General features: G+C 40.9%; 1 protein-coding gene across 3 annotated transcripts in view; it reads right to left on the reverse strand.

Moving 5' to 3' along the window:
* ARFGEF3 (ARFGEF family member 3) overlaps positions 1–21,763 on the reverse strand; it is a 182,397-nt gene that overhangs the window by 77,136 nt on the left and 83,498 nt on the right. For 2 of the 3 annotated variants that reach the window (XM_082731054.1, XM_082731056.1), the window contains 4 exons: positions 17,562–17,604; positions 15,223–15,301; positions 6,930–7,034; positions 5,727–6,060 (listed from right to left, as the gene is read on the reverse strand). In XM_082731054.1, the coding sequence (XP_082587180.1) occupies positions 5,727–6,060; positions 6,930–7,034; positions 15,223–15,301; positions 17,562–17,604 (561 nt within the window). Of the gene's footprint in view, positions 1–5,726; positions 6,061–6,929; positions 7,035–15,222; positions 15,302–17,561; positions 17,605–20,987; positions 21,111–21,763 lie in introns of all 3 variants that reach the window. The other variant, XM_082731055.1, reaches the window with a different exon arrangement.

Consider the following 21,763-nt stretch of genomic DNA (forward strand, 5'->3'; position numbering starts at 1 on the left):
AAGGATGTGGAGAAAAAAGAACCACCTTACACAGCTGATGGGAATGGAAATTGGTTCAGCCACTATGAAAAACAGTATGGAGGTTCCTCAAAAATTAAAATAGATTGCCATATGATCCATCAATTCCACTTCTGGATATTTATCTGAAGAAAATGAGAACACTAAATCAAAAAGATACATGCACCCCCATGTTCACTGCAGCATTATTTACAATAGCTAAAATATGGAAACAACCTAAGTGTCTCTCAGTGGATAAATGGATAAAGAAACACACACACACACACACACACACACACACACACACACACACACACTGGAATATTACTCATCTATAAAAAAGTATGAAATCTTGCCATTTGTGACAACATGGATGAACCTAGAGGGTATTATGCCAAGTGAAATAAGCCAGACAGAGAAAGACAAATGCTGTATGATTTCTCCTATAGGTGGTATCTTAAAGACACAGACAAAAAACCAAGCTCGTAGTTACAGAAAATGGACTGGTAGTTGCCAGAGGTGAGGGGTGGGAGGATGGAAAAAAAATGGATGAAGGGGGTCAAAAGGTAAAACAACTTCTAAAAATTAAACACACACACACACATTGAGAAGCATTTCCTCTTTCTACTTTCTGGAAAAGTTCATGTATTATGAGAATTACTTATTCCTTAAATGTTGGTATAAATAGATATTTTTTTTAAAGATTTCATTTATTTGGCAGAGAAAAACACAGCGAGAGAGGGAATGGGAGAAGGAGAAGCAGGCCTGCCACCGAACAGGCAGCTTGAACCCAGGACCCTGGGACCATGACCCTAGCCGAAGGCAGATGCTCAACGACTGAGCCACTCAGACACCCCAGTATAAATAGTTTTTAAAGTTATATGGGGAGGTCAGTTTTTTTTTAAATGGAAATATTTTTTATATACTGATTCAATTTCTTTAAAGATTCTAGAACTATGTAGGTTCTCAATTTTTTCTTGAGCCAAACTGTTAAAGGCTGTATTATTTCCCAGGGATTTATCTATTTTATCTAAGTTTTCAAATTTACTGGTCTCCGTGGCCTTAATACCTTCTTTAATGTTTTAATGTTTATAATATCTGTAGTTACATGCATGTTTTCATTTTTATTTCCACTTGTTCTTTACTTATTCTGGAATTTTAAAATTATGTTTATCAAGAGTTTTTCAACTTCCTCAGTCTTTTCAGAGTCCTGGTACTTTTCTCTTTATTGATCCCCTCTACTTTCTTTTTATCACATTCCTTTCTGCTTTCATCCTTATTTTTCCTTTTACTTTCTTTGAACTTAATCTGCTCTTTTCCCAGCTACCTAACTTGGAATATTAGAATATTAATTTTAGGTTTCCAATTTTTAAAATACAATCATTTTAAGCTATGAATACCCTCCTATGTACAGCTTTGGCTACATCCTACAAGTTTTCATGTATAGCATTTTCATAACTGTTCAGTTCTTATTAGTTTTTATTTCCATGAGGTAGAAATCTTTGCAGAGAATTTCCATTTGAAGCTAATTAATTCAGGAAAAGATTGGGTTAAGTGTATTGGAACAGACTTTCTATCACTAAGCCCATTATTTTCAAAGTAATTTATAGTCACAGGAAAAGGTAGATTAACTAGAAAATGTTATATCTTCAGGGGCATTCTTCTTTCCCTCCCTCCTTCCACATTTCCTTTGTACCCGGAAATTGCAAATGTCTCTCTTAGAGGTATAGTAATGAAGCTTTTCTCTCCACATTTTATTATTATTTTTTTTGACATTGAAAGAGTCAAGTTTCCCTTTCTCCTCTCTTTGCTTTCCCCTCCCTCTACCTCTTTTCCTCTCTCTCCTGCCCTTGCTCTCCTCATCCCTCTCCTCCTCTCCCACCCTCTCCCTAACCACCAGCCTGCCCTGCATCCAAGGGAAGGGGTCAGGCCTAAAAGCCTCCAGCTGCCCCCTCTTAGGCTAGAAAGGAAGGTGCAGGGGGATAGCTGAGGGGAATCTCACTTTCTCTTGGAATCTCATTACATTCTCGAATCTAACCTTACCAGTAATAAGTTAGATGACATATTTGAATCCCCACATTGATTTGGGGTTTATTTCTCAGTTGTTTCCAAATCTGGAAGGAAAGCAATTACGCTTCTAAAGAATCCTCAACAACCACTTGAAGAAAGGCAGGGCACGCAGAATCTGAGCTTCCTCCAGTGGGAGGGAGAGATGTGCTCTCAGAGGCTGGGGTGTCACAGTCTGATAAAGATTAGGGAACCCCTGGGCAGCTGTATGGCTCAGTTCGTTAAACGTCCACCTTTGGCTCAGGTCATGATCCCAGGGTCCTGGGATGGAGCCCTGCATTGGGCTCCCTTCTCAGCGGGGAGTCTGTTTCTCCATCTCACCCCCCCTCCACTGCTCATGTGTGTGCTCTCTCACTCTCTCCCCCTCTCAGATAAATAAATAAAATCTTAAAAAAAAAAATTAAGGAATTCCTTCTGAAGCCAAACCAGGGAAAGAGGAAAGGAAACAAGGTGAACTTTTGATTACTGTTCCTTTTTTTGGGAAAGCAGAAACCAAAAAGAAAATTGTCACTTGAAGAGCAAAATGTCCCGTCTTTGATTAATAGGCACACGGCGTGTATGGCAGGGTGACAAGTCACAAAGACAACAGGGAAATAACACACCAAGTTCTCAAACTCCGAAAGGTTGAACAAACATCCTGGGTGCCCAGTGGTTTTCCTTGTGTGCACAGATGGCACATTTTGGTTTCCAAGTTACCAAGCTTCCCAGCTGAATGGTTGTCATAGTGAGTGGAATAACCCGGCCCCCATCGGTCAGCTGTGCTCCATGGGGCAGCATGGCCTGGCCCTGCTACTCATGTAAAATCATCTGGGGGGGGGAGCTAGACAAATCGATGAGAAAGGGGGATACACTCCAAACTTTCTACGCGGTGGTCAATAAATGCTTATTGAAAATACATTTAGACACCTATGTGCCCCGTAATGCAATGTATTTACTTAGCATTCAGGCAGCAAGGGCATCTGCCGTGGGCAGCCACAAGTCCAGGACCAGTCACGTCTGGGTGGGAAAGAAAGGTTTCTGCTGTTCTCAAAACACCCTCCTTGCGGATATTCTGTCCTCAGGTCCATCCGTCATTCAGCCGCAATTCCCTGAGCACTTACGCTGAGGCAAGCACTCTGCAGTGTTAGATAAGGGGGTAGGCAGGGCACATATAAGAGTAACATACACACACACATACTTGAAGAGACAGGAAGTTTGTACCAAGTCATACTGGGAAACGGATCCGTGCGATGGGACATAAAATTAATTGCTAAATGATGGAATTTAAAGAATGTCATGGCAGAACGGTAAAGGTCGATGATTTTGACAGCAGAGGCAGCCGTTCTTAGAATGTCTGGGTTCACCTGGTAGCCTGGCTACTCGTAAGGACTTTGGGCAAGTAACTTCACATGGGGCCTCAGCTTCCCATCTGGAAATCGGGCATGGTATTCTCTTCCTAAGAGGGTTTGTAGATAAATGAACATGAAGTGCCAGCTACACCTAGCACAGTGGAATCACTTCTGGACCCTGCTACGGGGCATGGGCCCTGGGGAGGAGGGAGGGGAGTCTGAATAGAGGCAGGAAAGTGGGAGCGGGACAGAGCAGGGTCAGTCAGATCGAAGGGGGGTGAACCTGGGAAAGGATGGGAAATAAGAATGATGAGAGAAGGATCTGGAAACTGGGCAGAGTAATTCAGTCTTGCTGAGAGAGTCAACAGGAGCCATTAGAGCCCGAAAAATACTTAACGGTGGTGACTTATGAGCCTAAATTCAGAAAGACAAAAGGAAGAAAACAGGCAGGTGGCAGACAAGGAGCTAAGTGAGAATTGGTATACTACTCTTGGCAGGAGGTCATGAGGACCAGCTATTTTCAGCCTCCACACATTTCTTCTTTTCCTTAGCATAGCAATAAGCATGCCAAATAGTTACCTAGCACTTTATACTTACAGAGTATTTATACCAACGTTATTGCATTTCGAGACTTTGGAATATTGCTACTATGTAAAGATAAAAAATTGTGAGTTCAGGGTTAAGTGATTTAGCTGCTACCACCTTGCTGGGGAGTGGCAGAGACAGGATCTAAACCCTGACTCTTCAACTCAGTCTCACGAAGGGGTAGGTGACACAGCATGGAAAGGGAGTCCCAGAATCATCTGCATTGCAATATCAAAGTATGGTAATAAGTGTGTTGCAGCAAAAGATGATGGGTTTCAGGTCAGATGGACCAGGGTATACACCCTTCCTCTTTCTCTGTGACCTTGGGCAAATCATCTGATCCCTTGGGATCTTAGTTTCTTTGCGGGAGGGAAAATTCCTTTTCCTGGCATTATATCTCTACAAGAAGGGATATCCAATGGAATAAAATTCTGGACCTCTTTCCTTTCTCTTCCTTCCTTCTGATGGAGCAGGGAGTCTCATCTGACTGGTGGATTTAGAAGGAATTGAGCATGTGTAGCCAGTCCCTCCCTCTTTCTTCCCCTTGAAGATCTGCTTATTTAGACAAAGCCCATCTTGTGTCCCCAGTTACAAACTCAACAAGGGTAGGGCCAGGTCCCCAAGGGAGGGCCACTGCTGTCTGGGTGGTAACAAACTGGTCTAGTCTCACTTGCCTCCAAAGCCATATTGGGTTCACCAACCTAGGAGTAGCCAGGTATTAAAGCTGACCCCTTTTGTTCTCATTGCCTGAGGCTGTGATGGGGGAAAGAAATACCATCCTTCACAGGTAAAAGCTCATATATAACATCAAAAGCTATTAAGAATACTAAAGATAATACATGTGAAGTGCTGGGCATATAGAAGGTAAGAAAGAACATATGATGGTGTGCTCACAGATTTCTTTAAAGAACAGTGGAATCTGGACCACTCCTCCTGTTCTAGAAATGTTGAGTTAGAACTTTCCATGGTTCATCACAGTCAAATCTTATTAAAACAACACCAAGAGGCATTTTAAATTAAGCTTTTGAGAAACCGAGGAGTAGCAAATATTACTTAAAATCAATGAAACATCCAATTGTTACTCTCGGTTTGTTGTTGTTTGGGAATAGGTACGAAAACCAAAGCCAATGAACAAGTTCACAAGTACAAAAATGCTGATCACTTTTCTTTCTGGTTATTTACAAGAAAACAGAGAAATTCTTCTCTGAAGTACCTCCTCAAAACGGTGAAAGATGGGATCTCTATTACATGCTGGACAAGTTTACCTTCTCACAGGGGTCATGAGGTTTGGGATATGAGCCCTAAGAAGGAATGTGGCAAAGGGATTCCTTTTACCAGAGATTAGCAATTTTTTTTTTTTTTTTTGGATAATGTACAGCCTGAGCATAAAATCAGTTTGAAATCTAATGTTAGCCAAAGGGAATAAACACCAATATCTGTACGAACAGTACATAAGGACAAGAATGCAATCAGCCTGCGGCCTAGTCAGATGCCTGCAGCTTTAATTATCAATGACTTTGCATCAACGAGCACCGATCAACCCCTCCTCACCCAGGCTCCCAACACATGCACCCACACCCCAGCCCTAAAGATACAGCCTAGAGATTACTGGATACCACACGGTAGCAAGTAAGTGTTAGCAGGTGATCGGCACACATGTTCTGAGTGCTTCCTGTAGGCAAGCCACTGTGTTCAGATACTGCCCCTCGCCTCGTGGCAAGCATGGTGGCCTTCTTCATGCCTCCCTACCTCTTTCATTATTTTGATGGCTTCCACCCGGTGCTGAGGTGGGGGATAAAGCAGCACACGGTGATAGAGGGACTGGAGCACGGGCTTCATGGAGTCCACCGACCCCACCAGCCGGACCAGCTCAGCTGCGATGTAATAGATGGTCCGAGCCACGGGCCCACTCAGGGCTGGCGCGGTGGACGAGCAGCCGGACCCCCGGCCGTGGTCCGAGACTCCCGGAGACGCGGAGTCTGACTCGATGCCCGGGCCAGCGCTGCTGCTGTGAGCAGAGGTGATGCTTTTATCATGGATCGGATTCCCCAGGATCACGACGAGAGCAGGGCAAAGGTTTTTCCTGGGAAGACACAGGAGGAAAAAAAGGTTTTGCTAACAAGGCAAAAGGATAAGATGTGAATACAGTCCTGAGGGTAAATACCAGATGCCACAAAAATGACTAGTAAGGACGGGGTTCTTTGCTGCTCCTCTTTTGGGCGACATCTTGCCCCCATCTTCCAAGTCTCTCCATCACTTCTCAGTATACGAACAGAATAGCTTTTTCATAACTCAAGGCAGAATGAACTAAATAAAAATACCAAGAGAAGTGTTAAGAAACCATCTTATATAAAGAAACTGACTCAAAATGCTAAATGGCTTAGTTAGAAAGTTTCATTTTACCATAAATAACAAAATTATTTCTACTTCTAATGTGAGAAGTTAATTTAAATTTCTGACACATACACTGTCACATATCCTTCGACTTCCTTCCCGTGGAAAAGCCCAGGAACCCTGAGCAACTAGCTGGCTACTTGGGACCCTGTCACCTCTGGGGCACTCTGATTGTAATAGAGTGACTAGTCTTCAGGTTGAGACGGAGAATGTACCAGGCAAGGGCTAAGAATAACATTCAATAGCCTTGCACACACCCCCCAAGCAACTTTCTGGTGCCTTTGTATACTTTTAGGATGATCTAATAACCTAGAAAATACTCTCCTCATTCTTGAGTCGCATGAGCCCGTGGCGTCAACAAAACACAAGAGGCCCTCAGATCAAGCTTCTGTATTTTGATCCAGTGCATGTGAGCAAAGCAATTTTCCTACTTTCCCTCTAAATACTATTCACACACAGATGAGGTGAGCAGTGGGGCATGGATGCCATGGGCAGGGACCTGGGGCAGAGCTGGAAGGGGGACGAGTCCGGTCGGTGTGGGGGGCGTAGAAGGCTCACCAGATCAGGTCGGTGAAGGCTCTGTGCAGGTGCATGGAGGACGAGGAGCTGCTGAGCACGGACAGGATGCACTCCAAGTACAGGAGCTGCAGCTGCTGCTGGTCACTGCGAAACAAAACCAACACACAGACACATGCACAGGAAGGCAGAATTAAAGAGGGGGTGTGTGGGGAGCACTTGGAAGAATGCCAGGCATGAGAGAAGTGCTCATTTTGGTGGGAGGCACTTATCATGAGGGGTTGAATTGCATCCCTGCATGTTTCTATGTTGAGGACTGAACTCCTGGTACCTCAGAATGTGCCCTGATAGGAGACAGGGTCTTTGACACAGGCCATCAAGTTCAAGGGAGGTCCTTTGGGTGGGTCCTAACCCAATATGACTGAGGTCCATATAAAGTGGAGAACACTGGGCACAGAGACACACACAGATGGAGGATAATGGAAAAGACCTAAGGAGAAGATGGCCATCTGCAAACCAAGGAGAGTGGTGTGGGACAGATCCTTCCCTGAAGCCCTGAGAAGGAGCCAGCTCTGCTCATATCCTGATCTTGGATATCCCACCTCCAAAACTGGGAGACAGTAGATGTCTGTTCTGTAAGCCACCCAGTCTAAGGAACTTTGTTACGGCAGCCCAAGCAAACTAATACAGTTTGGGGGAGTTTTTTTTTAATTAATAGACTTCGTTTTTCAGAGGAGTTTTAGATATATAGAAAAACTGAGCATGGAACAGTTACCCTGTTCTACATCGCCGGCAATGGCTACCATTAAAGAACCAATATGGATATATCATTATCAATTAAATTCCACAGTTTATTCTAGAAACATTCAAACTTTTAATGTGTTCAATTGTCTAAATTTTTCAAAGGCCACTAATCACATTATCTTTTAAATGGTCAACATTTTGAGGCACCTGGTGGCTCAGTGGATTAAGCCTCTGCCTTCAGCTCAGGTCATGATCTCAGGGCCCTGGGTTCGAGCCCTGTATGGGGCTCTCTGCTCAGCGGGGAGCCTGCTTCCCCCTCCCTCTGCCTGCCTCTCTGCCTACTTGTGATCTCTGTCAAGTAAATAAATAAAATCTTTTTTGAAAAATGGTCAACACTTTACTAATTAGAATTTGAATTTGTTTTGAAGGTAACATGGTTTTTCAATGGACAAATTATTTTTCTCAGAGTTATTATTATGAGATTAATCCATACAGCCATATTAAAAAAAAAAAAAAGACAACTTCAGGGGATGCATGTTCTTATACCCAGACTAAGTTTTCTGTCTAATCCACCAGCAAGTATTAAACTCCAGGTGGGTGGTAAGTGACCGACAGGAATAAGGAAGAATTTGCTGTTTGAGTGCACATTTATGATAAATAAATATAATAAATACTAAGAGAATTCATTCAGGAGTCCTGTATGCTTCCAAAAAGGAGGAACTTGCTTTGAAAATCATTTTGGTTGTGGATCTTTTCTCCTAACTTAAATAAATGCCAAAAGGAAGTTTAATACCCTCAATAGTTCAAATAACTCCCAGGAGAAGGGGGTGGACACGAGAGGCAAGACAGTGACAGGCAGACTAGAAACTTAAGACAGAAAGGAAGAGAAGTTGACACCAGCCCATCCCAAAGCCCCAGAGATTACACACACACCATTGCCAAACTGAGAAAGTTTGCACAGACGCAAGACGAAGGGTCTCAAGAAGGGGGTTCTGTGGGCCCCTCGTTTAAGGGCTATGTTAGATTTTTGGCAACAGGTCTCTGTAAAATCGACATCAAGTTCTAAAACTGGTTAGCAAGCTATATCCAAGAGCAAAATCCTGCCCATGGCCTCATGATCTAAAAATAATTCTTACGTTTTTAAGGGGTTGTAGAAAAACAAGAAAAATGAATAGAAACAGAGGTAGTATGTGACCGTCCACAGAAAAAGCTTGCTGACTCATACTCTATGATGATCTCCCTTGCCCAAAGAGAACTGCACAATGATTTGAATAATGCCATTACTCTGAAGAAGGGAATTCCATGGAGTGCTTGGGTGGCTCGGGCAGTTCAACATCTGCCTTCAGCTCAGGTCATGATCCCAGGGTCCTGGGATTGAGTCCGGCGTTGGGCTCTCTGCTCAGTGGGGAGCCTGCTTCTCCCTCTCCCTCTGCCTGCTGTTCCCCTACTTGTGCTCTCTTTCTTTGTCAAATACACGCACACACACACATATTTTTTAAAGGGAATTCCGCTTATATTTGGATATACTCTCCCATACCTGCTGACGGGGGAAGAAGAGGTGGGTAAAGGCTGAGTTTCCACAAAAATTATTATCATTTACCAAGAGGAAGGTGGTAGTTGGAGGAAAAATACAAAAGGGAATACCTACTTAGCCCTTCTGGGGCCAGGGAAGGACTTCATATTTCTATACCCCTACACCCACAAGCTTCCCTATGCTTTTGTGCAAGACATCATTCTTGACCAGAAAGAACACGTTCTTCATTCTCAAGGACCTAGAGAAACAAGGAAGCAAGTAGGTAAAGCATTGTGTAGGAACGGCTGCACATGAATAATTTAACACAAGTTTCTATGAGTGTATATGGGAGTGGCATCTAATCCTTAGAAAGATCCAGAAAGAATATCTAAAAGAAAAGGCATTTTCGGAGAAACCTGAAGTTCAAGTAGGAGTCTTCCATGTCAGGGCTGGGGAGAGGGTGGGGGTCTGTGGTTGGAGGGGACTGTGAGGATACTCAGCGAGAGGTGGGCCTAGGGAGGCGGCAGGGGCCAGACCAGGAAGGGATTGGGAGGACTTGTTCTGGACTTTATTCTGCAGGTAGAAAAGGGACAGGACCAAATGTACATTTTAGAACAATCATTCTGGAAGCTGTAGAAATGAATAGACTGGAGAAGGTAAAACAGAAGGGTCATAAACCAATAAGCAAGCCACATTTTGAAAAAGTTCTGAAAGGACCATCTCTGCTATAGTCTCAGGTTCCTCTTTCTGACCAATCACCAGACTCATTACTCAGCCATCAAAAAAAAAAAAAAAAAAGAAAAAAGAAAAAAAAAAAGAAATCTTACCATTTGCAATGATATGGATGGAACTGGAGGGTATTATGCTAAGTAAAATAGGTCAGTCAGAGAAAGATGATTATCCTATGACTTCAGCACGTGTGGATTTTAAGAAACAAAACAGAGGCTCATAGGAGAAAGGAGGGAAAAGTAAAATAAGAAGCAGAGAGGGAGACGAACTATAAGAGACTCTTAACTACAGGAAACAAACTGAGGATTATAGGAGGGGAGGTGGGGTCGGGGGATGCGGTAACTGGGTGATGGGCATTAAGGAGGGCACCCCATGTAATGAGCACTGGGTGTTACATGCAACTGATGAATTCCTGAACTTTACCTCTGAAACTAATTACACACTCCATGTTACTAATTGAATTTAAATAAGATATAATAAAAAAATTATTAAGTGTCCCCATTCAAAAACATCTATCTTTCAAACTGGCAGTCTCACATTGCAGAACGAAAAGAACTGTAGATGATAAAGACTCCCAGTTTCTGAAACTGGAAATAGACCTGCAGGAAAGCCATGAGCAGTCAAGTTTCCTCTGAGTATCTGCAGAGAACGCACGCGGCAGCAATACTGCAAGCCCGTGCCATCACACCAATGACAGAGAGGAGGCATCACCAAGGTAACTGGTCTGGGAGTCTCCTTGGAGACCAAACACAGCAGCTTTTCTGTGGGCTGCTGCAGTCTGAAAAAATGGGTGCTCACGGCCTTGCATGAGTCACGTCACTAAATGAGCTGTCTGAAATGTAAGCGAACTCCACATGTGTGCTTTGCGAGATACACACGGCATGTGCCCTGTGTGTGTGCAGTTCTTATTTGTCTGACTGTAGACAGACAAATATGTGGAAGGCGTGGCAAGAAGCCAAGAAGCTAGCCAACCCTTTCAAAACACATGAGGAAAAATCTGCCAACATGGAGGGTTGCGAGTCCCTCGGCCGGGTCTTCCATTGGAGCATTTCATGGCTGGCAGGTTGAGGAGCTGCTGGTCTCATTCTCTGCCCATCTCTGAACTTCTTTCCAGGCTCAAGAGCTATGGAGAACGACTCTCGTGAGTGGACCAATGGGCCCTGAAAGCTAAGGAGCCCCATCCCGACAAGGTCCCTGAGAAGGTAATCTGGCAGCACAGTCTGGATCTCTGGAGTTCTTAGAGTTTTGTTTGATGATGAATCATTTGGATCTTACCCCTTCCTCCTTGAGACAATTCAAATTTAGGTAGCAAAAGGAGAGAGGGACTTACGTAATTGTGTAAGAAGTGGAATGAAATTAAACACATGATAGGAACACCTGACCTCTCATTGGTCCCGAGACTGCTTCGGTGTACACTTGTCTGATATTCGGCACTGGGAGGGGAGGGAAGTGGGGAGAGGCTGATAGGAGACCAATGGGCAGAGGATGAATAAATATCTTTCTAAGCCCAATTGTCCTTCCTAAAACCCTTGGATTTAAAAAGCATCATGTAACTCAACATGCCTAATATAGAGTTCTATTAATAACACATCTCCAAGGCATGTGAGTTATTCTGCGTACCTGGATAAATTTTGAAAATCCTTCTGGGAGACTGAGCGTATCATGAATACATACCCTTACAGAGTAAAATGAGGTATGTGGGCACTAATTTTTGGAAATGGCTGTTGAGGGAAAGTACTGACCATAGTGTGATTTCAGAGGAAGAAGATATTTAGAAGGTAGGAGAAATATCAAGTTTAGCTAGTAGAAATAAAAGGAGTTTGGGTAGCAAATTCAGAAAAAATTGTAAAAGATGTGGAAACTTAACAAGAAGAATAAAGAGAACCACCAGATTGAAAGTAGCCGAGAGCATGGTACCATCTGACCAGGTGGCCTTACAGGTCTCCTGTGGAAGCTAATGCTTAAGCAGGCTGTACCCCAGTGTCCTTAGCAACAGAACCCTCATCTTAGGGAAATGGAATCATGATGGGAAAGGCCATACTCAAAACACAGTGAACAGTCTCCAGAGGCAAAATGATGGCTGGGGCATTGCATTGAAAAACCAAGCAAGACCATGGGAATCCTATAAAAACCATTAATTTCTATAACAACATGCCTAAAGCCATCTTTGAGCTAAAGTCCAATGAGAAATCCTAGAAAACCATGTATGTGCTGCATGAATTACTTTTCCTGTTTAAAATCAATTCCCCAGTCATATGGTTCAGAAAATGTTTTCATCCTTGTTTTAGTGACTGACAGAAATCTATGCCCTTTAGTTGGTAATATGTGTATACATGCATTTGCATTGTGTGTTTGTGCAATGTATTTTCCTAATAATCTACAAATGTCTGATATAAGAAGTTCAATGTCCCAAGCTGCATCATAAACCAGAAGTAGCACTGACAATTCTAAAAGTAAACAAACAATTTTAGAATATCAAGTATTTATCACATGTTAGGCACTATGCAGTTAAAAAAGTTCTATTTATCCCAAACTTCCTAGAAGATACCAATACTGACAATCTATACTAAGTACAACAGGTGTAACCTCAGACTGTCCCAGGTGTACTAGATCATGTGGTCACTCTACAAATGGCAGTCCCTTCGGCTGATGTTAGAGACATCTAGGTTTTAAAGAGCCATGAACTTGAAGCACTTATTGGACCTAGCTGAAGATAGTCTTGACCAGTGAACAATGGTATGTTTTAAATCTATCATTCATAGACCTATAGATTTGTTCAGACTTACCTTGGTGGCTGATTTTCAAATATTAATGGCATAAATGCCTTGAGGTTTTTTAATACTTAAAATCTTAGTTTTCTCTTAGTACACTGTGCAGGAAAAAAAAATGTGCAATTCCCCCCCCCCCTTGATTGTAAGGTAATGAACATAGCCTTTATATTTTTCAAAGTTTTGATGGTCCTTGTTTTTTTCCCTCATAATGCTGAGACCTGAGGGGGTGGAGGATGGAGAAGAAGCATCTTTGACAGCTGGCGACTGCCTAGTTACTACCAGCCAGCTGGGATGTCCCCCTGGGGAACACAAACAGTTTCACAGAATGTTAATATTGGATGAAGACTCTTCACAATGGCAGCAGAACAAAATGAAAGCCAATCTATGAATTGGTCTGATCAGAGATTTAAAAAAAGGAATCCTGTATGACTACAAAAATGACCAAATATCACCCTCCCCTGTAAATGACTCCTGTTTCTTCTACAATGACAGCTCCTTTAACTGTTCCTCCCATCAGCTCAATAAAAATGAAGATGTCCCATCCTGGGAATGCCCCTACTTTCTGATAGCACCCAATCCTTGAACAGAGCCTCGGTTCCTTTCACCCACTCCAGAATGCCTAACTCTGGTTTGAATCCATAACAATCCCTCCTAACATCCTTTGCCTGATTACACTTGGCTCCCCAGAGTGTACAGGTTCCTTCGTTAATACAAGTTGATAAACCAAATTCTCTTAGCCTCAGGTAATCTTTGGTTATTGGGACTCAACTATCTTTTAAGTAAATTTTCTCGTTTCATTCTTACAAAAACCTTAATATATTTTATATCACTAATAGTGTATCACATACAAATAATAATAAATAATAATTATTTTACAGGATATATAAGCTTTCAGTGGTTGATAGCTCTGCACAAAGTCAAGAGGTAGTAAGGGGCCAAACAGGTTTTACCCATCTAATGCAACAAAGATAAGGTAGTTGAGCCAATAGTGATTAAACACCAGATATGTTTATATCTTAGGAGAAAACAAGCCAATGAGAAGCATCCCCCAGCTCTGACATAACCACTGGCCTTGCTATGAGGTAGAAGAACTAGGTAGGGGTGGAAAGGAGTGAGCACTAGAAGAAATTGAAACCTGGGTCATGGATACGTAGAGTGAATATATAACCTATCCCAGCCAGGACCCTGCCAAGAGTGAAGGAAGATGATTACAATCATACAGAATAGGTACAACCTGGAACCGTCCCAAGGTAATCAGGTCACATGAAGACTCTACAGATGGGGTCATTGTAGTTGGGGTTAGGATCATAGTCTGGGCCCCAGGCCTACTAACTCTCCATGGTCAGGGGAGATGGAGACTTGAGCAGAGTAAGGAGAAGCCAACTACACATGGCATCTGCTTTTAGACATATCCCCTCTGAGGAAAAATAATGTTCTGCCCAGGGTCCAGGGGTGAGAGAAACTTGCAGGTGGGGCTTGTGGAAGAAGTGCTTTTCTTTTTCGCTTGTAGTACCTATGGATTCACTAGATCTCTTCATTGTTTAAGTGCCTAATATGAAGGGAGCTTCATTTGGTCAAAATGTGCAAGTGACCTAAAGGAATGATGGATACACCATAAAGAAACCATTGGGCAAAAACTCTCAAGAGCCATTCTAAGCTTAGCTTTCAAAAATCCTAAGTTTATTTAAAAAAGAAACAAGAACAAAAACAAAAACCCAACAAGTTTCTGCAACTTTTCCAGCAAAGTGAGAAGCCTCACTAATGTCTCAACTAGACTATATCTCCCAACTTATTAGTATATAGGAAATTCTACGAGTAAAAGTTTTCTGAATTACCAAATATTCTAGTTACTAGCAAATTATAGTGTCTTTCACAACTCAAAAAGCATTTCAGAATTGTATTGTGTTATAGATTTTGTAATTAATTATATGTGTAGCTGGTAGAGGCTTTTCATCTCATCTTGGAAAGTCTAGTCCTTTTATGATTTGGCTTTACTAAATATCCATGAATTAATAAGTTAACTTACTACCTGGAGAGTTGGAGCAGTGGATATCATCTATATGATCTAATATTGAGGATTAAACTGGCATATAAAAAATGAGTATATAAAAGAACAATGTGTTCTTTTCAAAAATACGCATGTGAACTCACATGGAAATGTGGAAATGTTAGAAGAAATATAGGAAGACCACAGAGTCTGTCCTTGCCATTAGCAGAGGTCATTGAGAAGACTCATTTAGAGTCATATAGCTGGGATGTGCCCGGGTTACATCAACTAACTTTGTTAACTACCTCTTAACCAACATTCTTCTCACTCAGCTCCATGCTTGAAGGATTAAGTCTTCTTTGAAAACTATTGTTTTCCCATTTCTCATGAGAAAGTTATATCCTTCAGTCATGGTATTGGTAGTGTGGACTTGCCCAAAGTCACTGAATAGATTTCTCAGGATTGGCAGGTGAATACCAATGGGGGTAACCATTGCCCCTATAATCTGTAATTGTAAGTGATGCTGTAGACAAAAGTTATCTCAGAAATAGACTAGTGGTGAATAAGAATACCAATGTTGAAGGCACTTACTTAATGGCGGCTTGCAGCTTCTCACACAGAACAGTAAGCACAGAGACAAGGTCATCACAGAGGGACTCAACTGTCGACCCTTCAAACAAAAGAGATTACAAGCATTAGACATTAGCAGAGGGCACTAGAAGCTTGCTCAACAGTCCTTCTCACCCTCTGCTTTTGATGTTTTCAGGACTGAAAAGAAGGTTTTCAGATGCTGAGCCTTCCTCAGGCCACTAAAATGATCATAGAAAATATAATTATTCATTTCTGAAGTAAAAGACTTCAAAAATTAGGTTCAAAAATAAAATGATACATTGTTTACTATTATAAATTAAACTCATTCACACTTAGCAAAAGGAGAGTTCATTAATTTAAGAAACAATACAACTGACAACAATTTCCACAATATTTAGGTCGGTAGACTACAAATGTATCCCTATTCTGACCTTTGAAATTTCTGGATCTCTTGAGCAGATTTGAGTTGCATCAAAGAGATAAAATGTGGCAGCATGGAAGAAAGATGGGCTTCTCAAACTAAGGAAACAGGGAAAGATGGCAAAATAACTTACTCCCCATTTGCACTACTTTACCTATTTTCCCAGCATCCTCAGGGCACACAGTTGCTAACAGAGCAATGACCAAGGCCAGAAGAAATAATTTTTCCTCCAGACATGTTCATGTTCAGAAGCTAACAACAAAACACCCACAGAAGCACTGAGTGTATTGGAGAGAGGGTGAAATTTAGAATCTGGTCAGGTACTGGTTCACAACTTACTGACCATGAGAGTTTGGGTAAGCTTCAGTTCTCCCTTTAGGGGAATGGGTACAAATAATCCCAATCTCACAGAATTGTTGGGCCCAGTGAAATAACAAGTGAAAGTGTTTGTTTTTCTAATAACAAAAAACTTTAAAGATCTATACAATTGTGGCTGAGTATTTGATGAATGTAGAGATTAAAAAAAAAAAAATGACCATGAGGTTAAGAATGATGGAGAAAAAAATGGCAAGAGCATCAGACAGAAAATGACAGCGAAGTCAGAGGAGGATGGGAAAGAGAAATAGCTAATCCTGAGAATTTATGCTCTTCCACGAAGAAACAAACCTGAGAAATGATAAGACAACAATATGACACCACTAAAAATAACTAAAACCCATAAGTCCTTAAACAAAGTTTTAGATAAAAGTCAGTGGGTCCATCCACTTTTTAATAATATATATTTTTAAAAGATAAACGTGTGGCCAAGAGGACTTGGACCTCCTCTTTGGTTTATAACCCCAAAGTGAAGGTTTTACAGAACCACAATGACCCAAGAGAGGGAAAGACAGGTGGAGCGCGTCACTGGGAGCTTCCACAGGTGGTGAGATGCTGAAGCATGTTCTGGTGGGCAGCCCAAGAAGGGAGCGAGGGGGAATGAAAAACACAAGCTCAAGCAATCTTTCAGAGACGACTTAATGCCTTTCTCATTTCTTTCCTTCATTCTGTGTCTCCTAATTGTGGCTGCTTGGCTGCATTTCTTTCCACCTTTTATTCCCCTTTTCATCCTCTCTGTAACCAACTTTCCTCTCACCTCCACCTTGTCTTATTGTTAACATGCAAAGATATCAAAGAAAAGCAGATTTTCTAGTATTTTTTAAATTACTGAATAAAATATGAGATAAAACATGTTTCCATTTTCTAAATTCAATGGTTTGAATTTTTCATATCTTTTCAGAAAATACTACCAAACTAAGAAACAAAATAAAAGACCCCAAAAAACAAAAGACAAACTACTTGTCAGTTATCGGTAGACCTCTGTTTTTCCTTTTCCTCTGGGTCAGAATGAAATTCCTTACCTGGATTTCATCTGCCACTTATATTGAGCTGTTTGTCCTACTGTCAGATTCCCTGTGAGATTAATTTTTTTTCATATTAAAAAAATGGCATTTCACCAACTTACTGTGGTACAACAGCTCTTTGCCAATCAGGTTTCTACAACCCTCTATCCAATTCTCATTTTAACAATTAATAAACCTTACTTCATGGAGAGCAAAACAAAGTAAAAACAAAACAATGACAACAACAACAACAAAAACAAAGCCACATAAAAAAAACCCTAGCCTCCAACAGGGAGGTATATGAAAAGTTACTCTCCTTCACAGAGTTGGAACAGAAATAGGTGTAGGGGCAGGGTACAGGGCCAGAAGGAAGGTTAGGGAACAGCTGATGAAGTACTAGCTGGTAAAGCAAAGCTAAGCAGAACCTCCGGAGAGCTCCCTGAGAGCCCCACTCACATCTATATCCCTAGCGCCAAGCACATAGTAGGCATTCTTAGACTCGCTTTTTAAACTGAACTAGCAAAAATCAAATGCAATACCTTGATTCCTGAATTCCTGTGGGACATCCGGGTTTTCAATTATCTAGCAAGGGAAACACACACAGGACAATTAGGAGATTCAGGCACCAAAATCCCTGACTCCTACACCATGGAAAATTCTAGGGAACAAATGTCATTCTGAGTGGCCCCTTCAGGTCTTGATAGCATTTCATTACCCATGGTATTTGGGAGAAGCCTCTGATGTCTGGAACTGAGCTCATCAGTTCCTAAAATAATTCATTCCAGACTCCACAATCTTCATAAAGGTTTAAGCCCTTTGCTCATTGTATGATTCCAGGGCGCTGAGCTAGGGCCTGGAGCTATCCCTATGGAAACAGGTGAGTTACCTTTGCACAGATGGCTTGTTCCAAGGTCACAGCCTATACTTTGGTTGGCACCTATTGAATACGGACTCTTAGTAATGAGAAGGATTAAAATAGTGGTCTGTAGAAAGGTTCTTCAGTCTTCCTACCTCTGAGCACTGGGAGAGAAAAGGGTATTTTCTGGCTGATCAACGGCCAGACATAGAAATCTTCCCAGGGCACTGTTTTGTCTTTTAAACTTGTTATAAGCACATATTTTTACTTTTCCTTGTTCATCAATTTGCAAGCTCAGCGGCTTCCATAGCATTCATGGTGAAAGGCTATGTCAATATCTACAGCTCAGCAGTGGCTAAATAGATAGAGAGTGTAGAATAACATTTTCTGGAGAAAATACATCTGAATCATCTTTAAAGGACAGGAGAAGCACTACCACCTACATCCTAGTATTTACATGTGGCATTTTTGCTTTTTGAAATCAATAACTTATAATTTAACAATGCCTTTCATCACCTAAATAATTCGACAATAAAGCTTGATAGTAACTCCAAGATCCTGACAGCACAAAATCAAATTGTGTGATCTGTTCTGGGAGTAAGGATAGCCATTAAATTGAAATTACAAGTGACTCATGAACAATGTGGCGGTTGGGGGAACCGATTACCCCTAGAGTAAAAAAAAAATCTGTGTGTCCCTTCTGACTCCCCTAAAACATGACTACTAAGAGCATAGTGTTCACTAGAAACCTTACCAATAAACATAAACAAGTCCAGAAACACATATTTTGTATGCCATATGTAAAATATTCTGTTTTTTTAATAAAGCAAGATAGAAAAAAGAAAGTATTAAGAAAATCATAAGAAAAAATATAGTACTATATTTACAAAAATCTATTAGTGACTCACGTGGTCCAAACCCATGTTGTTCAAGGATCAACTGTACATTTCCTGCTAAGGTATTTGGCATTCTAGATTCATTTTCTTTCTGTTGTATTTAAGCCTTCCTAATTCTGAGGTGGCCCATGATGCGTTCCTGTGAGGGGTCATGGTACACACTACATATCTTCCCCAGGTAAGGCTAGGTGGGCTGTGGGCGAACACACAGTCTCTTTTGAATGAACCTCTCCACTCCTGTAGACCACTTGCCTTTACTAGCTTTTTAAAAAATCACTGTTCTTAGCTGACAAAACTTAGGTCTCCTGCTAGTAGACATTGCATATGCTTCAAATATTAGCATCCTGAGAATTATTTTTCTGGGACATGGAAACATCTCCGGGGACTGCATGAGTAATGGAAAAGAAATGACAGGAAACACTAATTTTCCACCTAATTTGGGATCTTGCCTCAGGTTGGGTAAGTCCAGATGGTCCGTGATGAGCAGGACCAGAGGGCTTGTTAGACACATAATACCATAAGCAAAAGAAGATAACCCTCTGAGTTTTTGAGGGTTTTTTTTTTTTTTAAGATTTTATTTTTAAGCAATCTCTACACCCAATGTGGGGCTCAAACTCATAACCCCATGATCAAGAGTCACACACTCTGGGTTTTACCGTGACCTTTATAATGTGCCTGTTATCCTTCCTACAGAAGAGCAAGGTGAGCTAAAAGGCTGAGTCATTTCACTTAAAGCCTCATATTCTCCTTCTTAACATTTTAAAAATAAGATTAAGTAAAGGGATACAATGGAAATCACTTTGAAACTACAAAGTTTCGTTTAAATGTTTCATCTCAAAACATGGAGACACCATTAGTATTACATTATTTCATCACATTGCCATTTAGCAAGGATGAATTACGAATGTATGATTAATACAAGATTTTCAACGTCTTAGGTTTACTTATTTTAAAATGTGTTTTTAATGTTTTATGGGTTTCTTTTCTTAGCATGTTTGCTATTTATAATTTGAATTTCCTTTTAACTACTATTTCCAAAATTTTCAAAATCCTAATTTAAGTGAAGTAGTTTTTAACAAAGGGTAACCTAAGGTAATACTCTCAAGATAAAACAATTTTTTAATATAAACTTGGGCTATGGACATAGCAAATGTAAAAATGTAAACAAACAAACAAACAAACAAAAACCAACAACCATTTAAAAAAAAGTGTTTGCATTTTCAGATTAGTGTGGCTTTTTCAAACCCTATCTGCTGCAGAGGCAAGAGACCAGCGACTTAGTTCTGGCTCTTTTACTGATAAGCTCATTCATTTTAGATTTCAATTTCACCTTTCTGGGCTTCATCTTCCTCATTTGTAAAATGAGGGTTAAAAGAATTTGACTAGAAAAATCCTAAGGTTCCACTCAACTGTAAAAATTAGAAAATAATTGAGGTTAAAAATTAGATAATTTAAGTTAAACATGAGAACTTCACTTTCATGAGAACTTCACTTCTATAAAGTTAACTTCTGAGATATTTCAGACCACCCCTGAGATTTTCTATTTTAGAGAATAATAAAGTGTTCATTTAAGAATACTCCTTGTAGATTTTTAAAGAATTTTAATCTGAATTATTCAGAAGCAGATAAAAAAAACCACATCCCTATTTTAAAGAATTATCATCTCCTTCATTAACATTCCCCAAAGATAAAATATATGAGAAGCCAACAACATTTACATTTTTCTTAGGAATACTCATTTTAGACAGTCTGTTCAAGTTTAGATCAATAAGTGCCAATGGGCTTTGGTGACAGAGAGAAGGCAAATCAAGCTTTACCTTGATGGTCCCAGAAGATGAAGAAAGATCTGGAACAATCTTTTAGTTAACAAAGAGCAACACACACCTAGCCTCAAAGCATGTAATTAATTGCTATTAATTTTGCCTAATTTTGAACTTCTGGTATTTGTTAGGATATTAACATAATACTTTTATATAAAATTTTCAATAATGACTAAAAAATGATAGGAACCATAAGGAAAAACAACTCTCAAAACTTTAAACAGACAAAAATATAAAGAGCTGAATTTATATAAATGAATGTTCTTCTAAACCAAGTAAGCCTCCCCCACTGCTTCAGGAGGCCACCCTGGCAGCAGGTGGGAGAGGAGGGAGCATCGAGGGTGTGGGACACACAGCATGCAGTTACACAGAGACGCCGGCAAGCCCGCTCACCGTGTTCTCCTGCCTTTGTCGTAACTGTAAAGTCAAGTCACTCAGCATTTGACTGAGAGTTGCCCGCACAGCCGTGTTTATACTACGTTGGTGACAGCTACATATGTATGTCTCAATGCACACCTGGTAAAGAGATAAGATAGCAACATACACGCTCTGTAGATAACCAGTTCATTACCAACATGCTTTGGAATTAACCAGAGAGGACAGTAAATCCCTCTTGTACAGAAAGTCAGCCTGATTTAGGACAAATTATTGATGAGTACTATAAATCTTTAAAAATCCCTGAAAATTTGTTTTGAAGGCGATAGGCAAGTAACATTTTCCTAAAGATTATCACTCTCAGAACTTACTGTTCTGAGCAGCATAGGAGAATGCAAAGGAGTGATTTTTAGATATGCCAGATAATTCTACTGAGAGCAAACTCAGGTGTCTGGAAATTAATCCGGAAAAACTCCTTCCATGGTCAAACAGGAACAGAATTTACTCACTCCTATGTTATGAAGTATGGGGAAAGGGCTGTTAATCCCTTTCTTTTGCACTGTAAACAGTGATCTTGGATTTACGCTCTGGCTGTGTTCTGGAAACCTGATACAAATGGACAATCGGCTGGGTAACTGAACAGCGTGGCTTAGGGTAAAAGTGTCTCTCCATGACTACGTTGCATCTGAATTGGAAAAACTATGGATGGACTTTAGAAACCTGGCGAGAAGTCACAGGTTTGGGTTTCCTGAGTGAATCTTGTCATTGCTCATGTCCTCTGAGAGACTTCCGCC

Source organism: Mustela nivalis (assembly GCF_964662115.1).
Source record: "Mustela nivalis genome assembly, chromosome: 5".
NCBI classification, from domain to species: domain Eukaryota; kingdom Metazoa; phylum Chordata; class Mammalia; order Carnivora; family Mustelidae; genus Mustela; species Mustela nivalis.